Here is a 13,087-nt window from a genome sequence, read left to right on the forward strand (position 1 = left end):
GATATAATAAAGGGTAGATTGCTTGCAGGGTTAAAATGTTGTATTTTAGTCAGAATGTCATAAAAGCGGTGATTTCCTGTCTGTGTCTCAGGTCAGCGAGGGGAAGAGCGCCGCAGTGGAGAACATGAAGACTGAACCCGACAGCAAAGCGAAAGGTGAGGAGCTGCAGAGAGCCCACACGCCTTCTACACCCCGACAGGAAGTGATTGGTTTACTCATATCCGTACAGGAAGCACACACACACACACACACATATGGAGACACATACACACATACACACATTCATACAAACACTTTCAAAATAAAAGACGTTGAAGCAGGGACCTTGAGAACGGCTCCTCATAAACATTCCGTCTGCTCGTATCAGACTCGGTTTATTCTGCAGCCTTTCATTCATCACTTCCCTCGTTTCATGCAGGTTTCCTTTCATTCTAATAGAGCATTGTTTCGTATTTTTCTTATCTTCCTGGTTCTGAAATCGCCCTTCCGAGTGGCCGCTTTTAAGATTTGAGAGCTGGAATGCATTCAGGAAGGCAAACAAGAAGAAAAACAAATGAGTTTGGTTGTTTCTGTGGTTTTGTAGATATGTCATTATTATTATTATGGTTTTATTATTACCTTTTTAAAATGATTATTATACATAATAATAGTAATAATAATGATCTTCTCACCATTGCGTTGTGTTTTTAGCTGTACTTTCTGAAGCGGCTGCTCAGTGTCTGTTGTGTTTGGACTTGTCAGGGCGGGAGCAGTGTAAAGTCCTTTTTCCATATGAAGCACAAAATGAAGACGAGCTGTCCATCAAGGAAGGAGAAATCCTCAACATCATCACCAAGGTGAGCGCCAGTGAAACAACACACGGCACGAAGAGGAAATAAAAGAGGATTGAAAGCCGTCTGCACGTGAGTAAATGTGAACAGAGGAGAGGAAGACAAGGGAGATATATTATGAATGGAGGCTTTAGTGTTGTTTTATTGGGCTCTTTAGAAAGTGGAATGCGGCTGTGGCGTCGGCTTCTTCCGGACCTGGAACAAAAGATGAGCTGAAACAAACCTAAAGTTCCAGTAATTTTTCGGTCCTTTCCCTTTAAAGGATCCTCCTCCCGTCCCTCTGCAGGGTCAGTGCGACCTGCTGACTCAGAGACGCCTGCTCCAGGCTACGTCACTGCTTCACTCAAATCCAACTCAATGTTCTCCGCCATCAAAGCTCAGATTTAACCCTTTATATCCTAACGTTATTGGTGCACATTTCTCTATTCTAATAAGATGCAGCTCGTAGGTTTTACAGCAGGTCCGTCACAACCAATAAATAGTTCGATAAATGAAAAACGCTTTGGGTCCGATCGCACCGTGGAAAAGGGAAATTAGATAATGGTCCATAACTTAACACCTGCTGGTAATCTCCTCATTTGAACCATTTTAAATCTATTAAAGCCAATAAAGTAAGCTGTTGTGTCCAGGACTGCGCCGATGCCGGCTGGTGGATGGGGGAGATCGGAGGACGGCAGGGCGTCTTCCCAGACAACTTCGTCAAGCTGCTAGAAGTGGAGAAAGAGGTGAGAGAGCGACGACTCCACTTAAAAACCCAAGACGATTCCAAGGTGGTTGTTTGTTTGTTTGTTTTTTTTAAAGTGACGTTTCCGTTTGCAGAGACCGAAGAAGCCTCCTCCTCCCAGCGCGCCGTCGGCCAAACACCCCCCAGGTAAACACTCGTCCTCCGTGTGCGACAGGAGCGAAACGCTTCAGACACGTCTAAAGGAGAAAATGTGAACTTTGACCTGTAGAGAAAAAGGCGGAGGTAAAGAAAGTCCCGCCGGAGCGTCCGGAACATCTTCCTCAGAGGGACCAGGACCGAGGTAAAGCCTCCGCCTCCTGCTTCATCAGCTGCTCCACCTCAACGCTAAATCTCTTGTGCTGCTCACCGAACAACTAACCTGCGTCTTGTTAACACCAGAATCACTTTAGTCACCGAACAGCCGAGACGTTCGTCTGGAAGGAACCTGAAAGTCCTCAGTGGGACACAGATTGAAACGTTTCAACATTCCACAGACTCCGTCAGCTCAGTTCAGATCTACAGCGGGAGGTGGTGTGTCGGATCGTGTCACAGCTGCGCTTGTTTTTAAAAACGGTCTTAAAAGACGAGATCCTGGAGAACGGCCATCTTTTTAATCTGATATGTGACTTTAGCTCCTCCCACTTCCTCACGCTCACCATCAGAGACGTTCTGAAGAGTTTGTCTTCGGTCATCGTGATGTCACACACTGGAGAAGGACGCTCAGTTTTTACTCAATATATATATAGACATATACCGACATATATAGAGATTAGACTGAAAAACAGGTGCGTTTTAAAGTGATTCATGAGGTTTATTTACAGCTCTTCATGGCGGATCTTTATGTTTTAACGAGCTTAAAAAAAATCCCTACGATCTTTTACATGGACTGGAATCGTCCTGGAGTTGTTCCTCCGGCTTTCCATGCAGTTGATTGTTGAAACGCTGCACGTCTTCACATCTCCGCTCACGCAGCGTTTCAAGTATTGTTGTTTTTGTTTCAGAAACCGTTTAAGCGGTCGTGTATTTACGGAATATTTCGTCACGTTGCTGCAGATCCACCTCGTTGGCTGCTCGTCGCTCCGCCACTTGTTTGATTGTTTCTCTTGAAAATCATCCAAGACTTCTTTTGAGGCTGTTAAATCTTCTTCTTTGTTTTAAGATGTAAAGCTGCCATCTAATTCATAATGACATTCATACAATCTTTCCAAACCCTTTTTTTGTAATTGGGCTTTGTAGTCATTTTTGTAATAATCTCATTTTGTAATCAGGCTTGAACGCATTTTGTAATAACTTGTTACACTGCAGCAGTTATTACAACATGTGGGTTAAATGGTTTAATACACTCAGTGGCACTTTACAATCTGGTTTCACTTTACAATCTGGTTTCACTTTACAATCTGGTTTCACTTTACAATCTGGTTTCACGTCCTCAAGAGAAAAGAAATGTCTGGTGGAAATACTCTTTGTCTTGTAACTTTAAAACTCTACCAGCCACGATGGCAGACGATCTAAAAAGTTCCACGTCATTTAGATTCTATTATTTCTGTGTTGGCAGGACAGGAGCACAATCTTAAGTTTTCTCTCATTATTAAACATAGAACCATGTCTATCAATAAAGGGGAAATATATATTACATAAAGTACAAAATTATTACATTTTCTTTAAAAAAAAATTAAAAGTGGCGCACACACATTGTGTAATAACTCTTGTAACATGTAACAAGTTAGTATAAAATACAGCAAAGTTTATTAGAAATTGTGTTCAAGGATTATATTACAAAATGCGACATTATTACAAAGTGAGTTTTAAGGAAGCATGAAATCATAAAAACAAATAAAAACATACATATTTAGAGGCCGACCTTTAGAGCGCGTGGCCATAATCTGTCGTTTTAACCAGAAGTTGTTTTGGTAAAGAAAAGCGGTGCGGGATTCATCGTTTTAGGCAGCCAGCCGTCAAGCCGTCGTTGTTCTGAAAAGACGATAGTCCACCTCCTCTAGAATCTGTCTAGAACCTCCGTCACTACTTTTCACCGTCTGATCGTCTGATTGTCTCCAGTAAACAACTTGCGACTGACATCCGGTTTGTATTCCGCCCAGTAACAAGCGACGTGATTGATCAAGTAACACCATGTGGGGTATACCTTTTGAGAGGCGGCCTCTGATTGGTTCGTAATTCTCTGACTCATCGTGATGCGTTCAGATGCTGAAGGGAGGAACTCGGATGGATTTTTCTTGCCAAAATGTTGACGTGTTAGGATAACTGCTCATCATTCATGCTTTTCATTGAAGAATAAAAGATTCTTTGCTGTGAAAATTCAGATTTTGATTGAAATACTGACAATCCTACTTGTTCCATCACCAGTTTTTGGACAGGATGGACGGCCAAAACACAGATTTCTGCCTAAAACCATGACAAGATTTGCCCTTTGTGAGCGGAACATTTAAGTGGGTTTCAAATGGAGATTTACCGTCGAGCCAAATACCGGCACACTAACCACGCCGCCGCGCCACAACAGCGCCAGAAGTTTCAACCTGAAAGAAAACGATCTGAAAGTGAAAGAAAGTTTTGAAAGTGAAAAAAGAAATTGAAACTTGAAAACAGGATTTGAATGTGAAAAAAATCTGATCCTAAACTGAAAACATTAAACCTGCAACTGGAAAATCAAAGACCTTAAAAAAGTATATTTAAGAGTGAAAAATGAAAAAAAAAAAATTATCAAAAGAATTCCAGAGCAGAACCAGAATTATATGTAAAGTGAAAAAAATACACTTATTTTGTTTTTTATTTTTCAAAATTGAAGATCAAACCTTGAACATTCAGGTTCAAAATCTAATTTTTTCAAACCTTTTGGCCTGGATCCATAGAAACGGACTGAATCCTCTTTAACTCTGCTGCTGCAGCGTGAAGCAACACGTCTTTTACCTGGTCAGGTGAAACAGGAAACACTGTTACTCAAACCAAGAAGTAATCCTGAGCAGGACTTCGTCCACTAACACGTCTTTTACCAGGTCAGGTGAAACAGGAAACGCTGTTACTCAAACCAAGAAGTAATCCTGAGCAGGACTTTGTCCACTAACACGTCTTGTCTCCTAGTGGACGCATGTAGGCGGAGGCAGACGTCTACATCAGCCTGCTAATGTGCAAATGTTCTCATTTTTATTTGTTCCTTATTATGTGGAATTTTGTTTTTCCCAAATTTGTGCTGAGATGGACTGAATAGTTTCTACTATCACTCCTTTATTATCAGTAAATCCAAGACAGAGTGCATGCTGGGTAAAGAGATAACGCAACATCAAAACAGGTTAGATGTTGAAACAGGAGTAGAAGAGGAGCCTTCTTTGTGGAGAAATAATAAAAGTTTGATGAAGCGAGCGCATCGACAGCAGCCTGGAGCAGGAAGTCGTCCGTCCCCCCCGTCCCCCCCCGTCCCCCCCTGGTTTTAATCTCTATAAACACCGGCTGTCACCACCGTGTGGGACAGACAGACGCTTTGAGCTGCTTCCACAATAACATCACTGTTTCACCCAAACAAAGACATTCCTGTTGGTTTTTATTAGTGAAGCAAATCTTAAGTCACAGACGTGCAAACAGAGAAAACCTGTAAGAAACAATCATTTTCATTGCTTGATGTGAGACGAAGCAAGAATAAATACATGGTAAATGGCTAAAATGTACACAATGCCATGTTTTTTCTTATGATCTAAACCTAATTCACCTAAATCTATAAATAGATAATATATAGATTTGATGTGAAGCTACAGGGGAGAGGCTGGGTATCAGTACAGAAGGCTGGGATGACGATAAAGAACCAAATAAAGAAGGTAGGAGTACATATATGTGATAAGATAAGCACACATTTCCACTCCTGTTAAATGATTCTCATATTTTGTCACGATGATCTCGTTTCCTCTGCCTCTCAGTTGATGTACTCGTTGTTTAAGCAAATGTAAAGATTCACGTTAAAAAGTCGGTTGTTTGATCCGGAGAAGTGGAGGTTTGAATCCCAGAGGAATGAAGGAGAACGTGAGACTCGGAGTTCATGTATGTGAACGAGGCAGCGGGATGGTGAGGACGCATTGAAGGCAGAGAGAACAGGGTGATGAGGAGGGAGTCAGGAGGAGGAGGAGGAGGAGGAGAGGAAGGTCAGTGAGGAGGATCATGGACGCAAAGAGGCAGGACACGAGGGAAAGAAAATCTGTGTGGATATATAATATTTCCTTTCTATACATTCGTATATTTCATATTTATTACACACAACCTGAAATATTCCAACATTTATTTTTATTATTCTGGCTTTTCCATCATGAATAAAAATACAGAATTCCAAAATTAAATAATTCTTTCAGGTTTTTCCTCCTTTCTTTGTAACCAGAGGCCATAAATCTCACAATACATGAGAAACTAAAGCGTTTAACCTTCAGCGTCTCTGTTAAGAGGCTGGGAAGAGTTAAAGAAGAGCTTGTGTTCGGAGGTTCACAGGTTGAACTCTGACCTTTGACCCCCAGCAGCTCCCCTGAAGCTGCACCACTGCTGCTCCTATGTGAACTTGAATATGAACGTCATGGCTAAAATGTATAGAGTGGAAGAGGTTCGCCCAGGAGGATCAATAAAGTACATTTCTCATTAACTTTCCATTAATATTTAATATCTTCCAGAACCACGTGTGAATTAATTCATCCCACATCCATTGAAGGTATTAAGAAGCTCCATTCAAATGAATATTTACACAATAATAGGGTCTAATAATGCAAATAATTGTGATTGTAGAAAGACAAGCAAACGCATCCCTTTAATTCACACATAATCTACTTTACTCAGATTATTTCATTCATAATCTAACATTAATATGAAACAATGCAAAGAATTAATACCTCAGGATGTGAGATGAAGAAACATTTAACATTTTCTTAAAGCATCAGACGCACGTCTTTTATCTCGTGTTTGAGCTGAAGATGAACTCTGGTCATCGTCTTCCTCCTCTTTCTTCTCTCTGGCCTGGTTTCTCCTGCCGCCTCTGGCCCCGTCAGACCTTTCCTCCTCCTCCTCCTCCTCCTCCTCCTCCTCCTCCTCCTCGTCCTCCTCCTCCTCCTCTTCCTCCTCCTCCTCCTCCTCGTCCTCCTCCTCCTGCGCTCTGCTCCGGGTCAAACTCGATAAGAGTTTTCTTCTGCTTGCGTCTTCGTTTCCTCCCGTTCGCCGACGCCGCATCTGGAGCGTCAAAGTTTCTGAGCTTCTGTTTGGTTGTGTGATTTGTGTGTAGGTGAGGAGGTGAAGGTCGGCGACATCCCCAAGCCCGCCCTCCCGTCAACCCTCCCCAAGAAACCCGTCCCCCTAAAGTCCTCCTCCTCCTCCTCCTCCTCTCCCTCGTCCTCGCTGCCCCCGCGGCGCCCCGAGAGGCCGCCCACACTCGCGTCAGTACAAACAAACACAGACAAAACACGGCATGCTCACGCCCCCCAGAGGTTACGCCTAACAGTGTTGTGTGGTTTACCTGCTCAGGAGTGAGAGCCCCAAGTCTGAGGGCGGGGCTTCAACACCAGATTCTGCCCCTGACAGGTCACATGACCCCGGTGAGTGGAGCAGCAGCCGAAGCAGGGTGGAGGCGTCAGAGCGCCCCCTTCTGCTCGTGTGAGTCACGTGTATGTGTGTGTGCTCTTTTTGGTGCGTGTGTGTGTGTGTGTGTGTGTGTGTGTGTGTGTGTGTGTGTGTGTGTGTGTGTGTGTGTGTGTGTGTGTGTGTGTGTGTGTGTGTGCGCGCAGACGTGGACCTGGACGTGGTCGTGTCTTCCACGGAGAAGCTGAGTCACCCGACGGCGTCACGGCCGAGGGTGACGGACCGCCGGCCCCGCTCGCAGATCATCACACCGGTCAGCCTCTCGAAATTCACTCGGCGCCTAAATCTTGAGTCTGATTGGACGTTTATGTCCAGATACGACCTCCTTCTCCCTGTCTCGCCGTCTCCCAGGCGTCTCTGTCCAGCGCCGACCTGGACTTCCCCATCGTGGTGGACAGGAAGGACAAGGAGCGAGTCAAGAACGAGCGCGAGCCCCCCGTCCCCCGGACCGCCGAGGTCTCCCTGAGGAAAGGGGTTCCCAACATCTCTGTAAGACCCCTGCACTGCCCAGTGTGTCCAGCAGGGGGCGACACACTCCACATTATTATGGATCCAAACGACATGAAGACACAAGATTTAACCCTTTATCAGGATTTTATAACTGGTTTGGTCACTTATGGTTTATTCTAAACTAACTCTGGTAAATTGAAGAATATACCAGAATATATAAGAAAGTAATTGTGCTATTTATTAAGATATTTATCTTTTTTTTTTTCTTTAAAAGCTTAATTATCAGTCTTTAACTCCTCTGCTATAGTGTTAAAAAGTTTTCACCATATTATATGTTAATATTTTTGAATAGCTGGAGAAAACCAATGCAGACATAGGAAGGACACGCAAACTCTTCACTAAGGAGATAGAAGCCTGAGGAGCTCCTCAACTTCAGCAGGATGGCGCCAGGACATCTGGTTTAATTTGCTGTGTTGGATTCATACAAGTTGAGTTTCACGTGTCGTACTAAAATATACTAAAAGCTTGAAATTGTGTTGTGTGTGTGTGTTTTGTGTCAGACCCTCGACAGTAAAGCGCCGCTGCCCGCTAAGCCCTCCGTCCTGACCCCGCCCACCTCCAGCCATCGCCCCACCTCCCCGTCTTCCTCCTCGGGTCTGAGCCCCTCCCCCGAGCTGCGGCACTCGCCGCTGACTCCGCCCACACTCGAGGAACTCAGGAACCAGCTGCGAGACCTGAGGGCCTCCATCGACCTGCTGAAGAGCCAGCACAGGTGAGGGGGAGGGGGGGGGCACAGAGAGGGGAGGGGTGGGAGGGTGTTACTGTGTGTGTGTGTGTGTGTGATCTGTGTGTGTGTTACTGCAGGCAAGAGATGAAGCAGCTGTCCAACGCGCTGGACGAGGAGAAGAAGATTCGTGTTTGTTTACAGGTGAGAACATGAACGACATGATGCGTTGAAGGTGTTCTGCTACGCCTGCATGTTTTTAACCGGGTGATTGATGGTCTGTGTGGCAGGTGGAAGTAGAGCACATAAAGAAGAGCCTGTCGAAGTGAAGACTGAAGCATCCTCATCGCCGCGTCGGAGGCCGTCATTCATAAAGCAAACACTTTCAGCCAAAACAACGTCCGTGCCAAATGATCGTGGCCATCAGCAGCCGTTTGGAAACAGCCACACCCCCCCCCTCCCTCCCTCCCCCCCCCCCCCCCGCCGCCCCAGACGCCGCCTTATCCCGTGTTTACGTCGCTATTATTTCTCTTCTGAAGAGGCTTCTCTGTTGGGTTCACTGCTGTCTGTCGCCGGGCCGCCGGTACTGACGGACCCACCTCACTGGTACTTCATGTCTCTGCGTGTGGGGGAAACGTTGACCTCCGTAGCCCGGTCGGTTCCGGACCACCTCTCTGCTGTTCTGCATCCACACTGCGGCCTTCGCCTCCTGTCGGTGTGTGTGTGTGTGTGTGTGTGTCTGAGTGTGTTAGAGCGTGTGTGAATGTGTGTTTTCAGTTGAAGGTTAGGATCGGGAAACACAAAAGCCGCGTTTTCACGACAGGAACTTTTCTAAGAACCGAGGCCAAAGTTTCCACGACAGCGTTTCAAGTGAAAACGCACCGTTTTTTGCGTTTTTCAGAAAAGATTTGCGTTTCCACGGCAACGTCAGAAACGCTGAAAACAATGCAGTTTTCATGTTGGGCCACTAGTGGGTGCTGCTGTTTGTTTTTGTAATGAAGTGGACAGACCACCAAGTTGGATTGTTATATTACGGTGACTGTCAAAATAAAAGTCCAGGAGAATATGGACTGGGCGTCACGACACTCTGGAGTTATCATCCATCTACTCGCACATGTATAGAAAAACCATTTAGTAGCAGCGTCTCCATCATTTTCACACAAACCGTGTCGGATCGTTTTCTAAAAGTTCCACCTTGAGAGCCGTTTTTGGAAAGTTGCATTTTCAGCACCTCCGAATGGCGTCGTCGTGGAAACGGACACCCGAAATGCAGCGAAGGTTTTCACTTGAAAAATGTGTGAACGGGGCCTTTGAGTCGGTGTCAGCGCCGCTCTTGATTGCAGAGATTTGAACGTCCGGTAGATTTTCGTTGGTCTTCATCTCGCCTCAAGAAAAACTCAAAGCTGCAAAAGTGGCTGCATCGCAGACGGACCGATGAAGAAAAGGCCAGGCCTTATTGAAAAAGTTCATTTTTGACGCTCAGTGCTCCGTGTCGTCTCGTGCAACAATAACAAAGAATAACCGGCAGATGTGTTTTTGGACATCGCTCGATTATATAGTCCTTCCATAAGTTCCTTGAAAAGTTCCCGTAGCCTTTCGTGGAAATGCGGCTCAGGTCTTTGCTTTATCCTGCCGACCGCAGCACAATTAAAGGGGACGTATCGTGTATTTCCCCGTCGATACGATCATCCTCATTCTTTATCCTGCTTTATTTGCCTTACCGTAAAGCTGTAAGTTCTTCCTCCGATTGAACTTAAACCCCACCGCGTTCCGATTTGTCACTTTCCAGGAGAATAAGCGACATCGTAGTTAGCTCGATAGCTAATCCTTCGCTAAGTTCCTGCGTTTATTTGTTCCGACTCCTGTTTTTTTTTTTTTGTTTTTTTTTAACTCCGAATGCTCCTGATACTTTACTATTTTGCACAACTCATTGAAGAACTTACAAATCGAACAAATTGATGTCACTTTCAGGTAAAGCGATAACACTGCGAACGAAGACTTTTAGCAATACGTGTCTTTCTTTAGCTTCCTCCGTCTCCTGCGTCCTCTTCTGTTAAACCGTCTCCATGTCCTCCTCCACTACATCCATCGCTCGTCCCTGACGTCTTCCTCTTTAACGACCCGTGGCACTAACTCACGATACGTCTCCTTTAAAGGCAGGATTCAGATTCGGGGGTGACGATCACGATCAAAGCTCGTCGCGCAGGATGTTTCTGAGGTACACCGCCGGCGGGTGATTTTGAGGCATCCGCCGCTTTCGGCAGCATTAGCATTGGGATTTCCTCGTAAAGTTTTTAATCTGCAGCCAAGTGCCACAACTCTGTTACCAATTTGTTATTTCAGCTGACATGACAAGTGCGGATACTGTCGGTGCTATCTGACGGAGTAAATATACATCTGAGGATGACGGATTAGCCGCTGGTTAGCTTAGCTTAGCATGAAGACGGGGAAACAGCAGCTTGGCTCTGTGCAGTTTTAGTACTGCAATAAAAGCACACCACGTCCTTGCTGGTCTGCGCTGGTTTCTACTGGTTCCGGCTGCTGTAGCTGGTTTGCTTATTGTTATAAACCTGCACAGGGAAATCTAGATTTCTTCAAACCTGTATAGTCCAGTTTAAACCAGCATTGTTCAGTGGAAACCTTTATAAACCAACATAGGACAGTTTAAACAGGTACGAACCAGTTGTTTTAAGTCCAGTTTAAACTAGGATGGCCCAGGTTAAACCAGTATAGACCTCTTTAAACAAGTTTTAACAAGTTTTTAAAAGCATAGACCAGTTTAAACCAGTATGACCTGGGTAAATCAGCATAGATGACTTGAAATGGTTTAAATTATTGGCCAGTTTAAACTGGCATAGACAAGTATAAGATAGTAGAAACCACTTCCAACTGCTATCTGCAATTATAAACCAGTTCAGACCAGTTTAAACTGGGATAGACAAGTAGAAACCACTTCCAGCTGCCATTGGCAAGGATAAACTGGTTTAAACCAGTTCAGACCAGTTTAAACTGGCATAGACAAGTATCAACCAGTTTAAACCAGTTCAAGCAAGTAAAACCTTTTTCTCCGAGTGGAAACTAGTTTAAACCAGTATGGGACATTTCCAAACCACAATAGACCAATGTAAAAAAAGAAAAATGCACAGACCAGTTTAAACCAGTTTGAGCCAGGTTAAACCAGCCCAGACAACTTTAAACCGGTGTAGACCAGTTTAAACTGGCGAATACAAGTATAAACCAGTTGAGGCCTTTTCCAACTGCCATGGACAATTCTAAGTCAGTTTAACCCAGTTTAACCCTGTGTAAACCAGTCTAAACCAGTCTAAACAAGGTTAGATGGGTATAAACCAGTATAAATGGGTTTATACCAGTATAAACTAGTAAAGACCACCTAGGAAATCAATCAGCTTCCCCCCATTGGAGCAGTCTTCATGCTAAGCTGGGCTCCTGGCCTCTGGTCTGAAGCTTTATTGTCCCTGTGCAGACGTGACATCGGTATCAATCTTCTCATCCAAGTCTTTCTAACGACGACATGTGGCTGCAAATTAAATCACCCGTGAAGAAAAGCGCGTGTCCACTGCATGAACACATCTGTATGATATATTTAAGTTAATGCCTTCTGTACAAAAAAAAAACAAACAAAAAAAAAAAAGACTTTATTTTCTCCGCTTTTGCACTTTTGGCCCCGCGACTCCAGAGAGGTGAAGATCTGCTCTGTGCCGGTGGCGTCACGTTGAACAATGTCGTCTGTGGTGCTGGTGCGGTGGCGGGCGAACGGTCGGAGGAATGTAGTGAGCGAAAGGTCCTCGCAGGTGAAGGAAGATCCTGGCGTGCGTGTGTGTGTGTGTGTGTGTGTGTGTGTGTGGTAGCATGTCGCGGCCTTCCTTCCTCATATGTGCACAGAATCTATGGCAACCCGTCACTGTGGCCTTCCTGTTTTTGACTCCAGATCTTTATTTCTTTTTGGGTTTTTCTTCTGTCTTTCGTATGACAACGAGAAAACTGCGACAACCGAGGCTACAAGTTGTTTTCTTGACTTGGTCCTTTCTCTCCAGGATAGTGATAAATATATATATACTTTTATATTTCAGTGTAATAAAGATGCTATTATGTACTGTATGTGTGCCGTTTTTCTTTGCGACGGGTGGATACTGTGCAGAGTTAAATGCTTTAAATGAAGTACCACGTGCTGATTTAGGACTTGGAACTGGAGGTCACTTAAAAGAAGAAGCTCTGATTGAGTTTTAACGGAAACCGCAGCAGGATGGCGACGTGGCATTTTATGAAACTTAAAGGAAGCTGAAATCTCTCACTCGTGCATTTTACAGTACCATTAAAATGTTGCGGAGGACAGTGAGAATGTAGTGAAAAAAGGTTCTGCATGCTGCTAAAAACCCGACAAAAGCTTTTTGGAAATAAAAAGATTCAATCTTTTAACATTGAAATTCATAAAAATTAGTAGAGCTAGAATAAAAGACTTTTAATGTAACTTAAAATCAGATAAAATCCCTTTTTTGTGTAATTTCTGATTATATTTTGTAATTTTCTTTGTATTAAAAGCAGTGAGAAGTGAATGAAAAATTGTTGCACAAAACAGAAATAGATGAGGAATAGAAATATAACGGACTTATTATCAGCTACAATCTATTTTAATGCAGTTTACAATGACATGTATTATGTCAATTACTGCTGCAAACGAAAATGTATTAGAAATTGACATTATGTATCCTAAAACCAGCTGAAATC

General features: G+C 44.1%; 1 protein-coding gene across 1 annotated transcript in view; it reads left to right on the forward strand.

Annotated features, from left to right (window-relative positions):
- The window catches only part of sh3kbp1 (SH3-domain kinase binding protein 1), a 42,302-nt gene extending 29,842 nt beyond the window's left edge, over window positions 1–12,460 (forward strand). The window contains exons 8-19 of the mRNA XM_080490042.1: window positions 92–155; window positions 742–836; window positions 1,460–1,555; window positions 1,650–1,701; window positions 1,784–1,855; window positions 6,815–6,965; window positions 7,054–7,124; window positions 7,314–7,420; window positions 7,519–7,656; window positions 8,178–8,389; window positions 8,482–8,545; window positions 8,632–12,460. Of these exons, the coding sequence (XP_080346168.1) occupies window positions 92–155; window positions 742–836; window positions 1,460–1,555; window positions 1,650–1,701; window positions 1,784–1,855; window positions 6,815–6,965; window positions 7,054–7,124; window positions 7,314–7,420; window positions 7,519–7,656; window positions 8,178–8,389; window positions 8,482–8,545; window positions 8,632–8,670 (1,161 nt within the window). The 3' untranslated portion in view covers window positions 8,671–12,460. The remainder of the gene's footprint in view (window positions 1–91; window positions 156–741; window positions 837–1,459; window positions 1,556–1,649; window positions 1,702–1,783; window positions 1,856–6,814; window positions 6,966–7,053; window positions 7,125–7,313; window positions 7,421–7,518; window positions 7,657–8,177; window positions 8,390–8,481; window positions 8,546–8,631) is intronic.
- The last annotated feature ends 627 nt before the right edge of the window (window positions 12,461–13,087 follow it).

This window comes from Lipophrys pholis (assembly GCF_963383615.2).
Source record: "Lipophrys pholis genome assembly, chromosome: 20".
NCBI classification, from domain to species: domain Eukaryota; kingdom Metazoa; phylum Chordata; class Actinopteri; order Blenniiformes; family Blenniidae; genus Lipophrys; species Lipophrys pholis.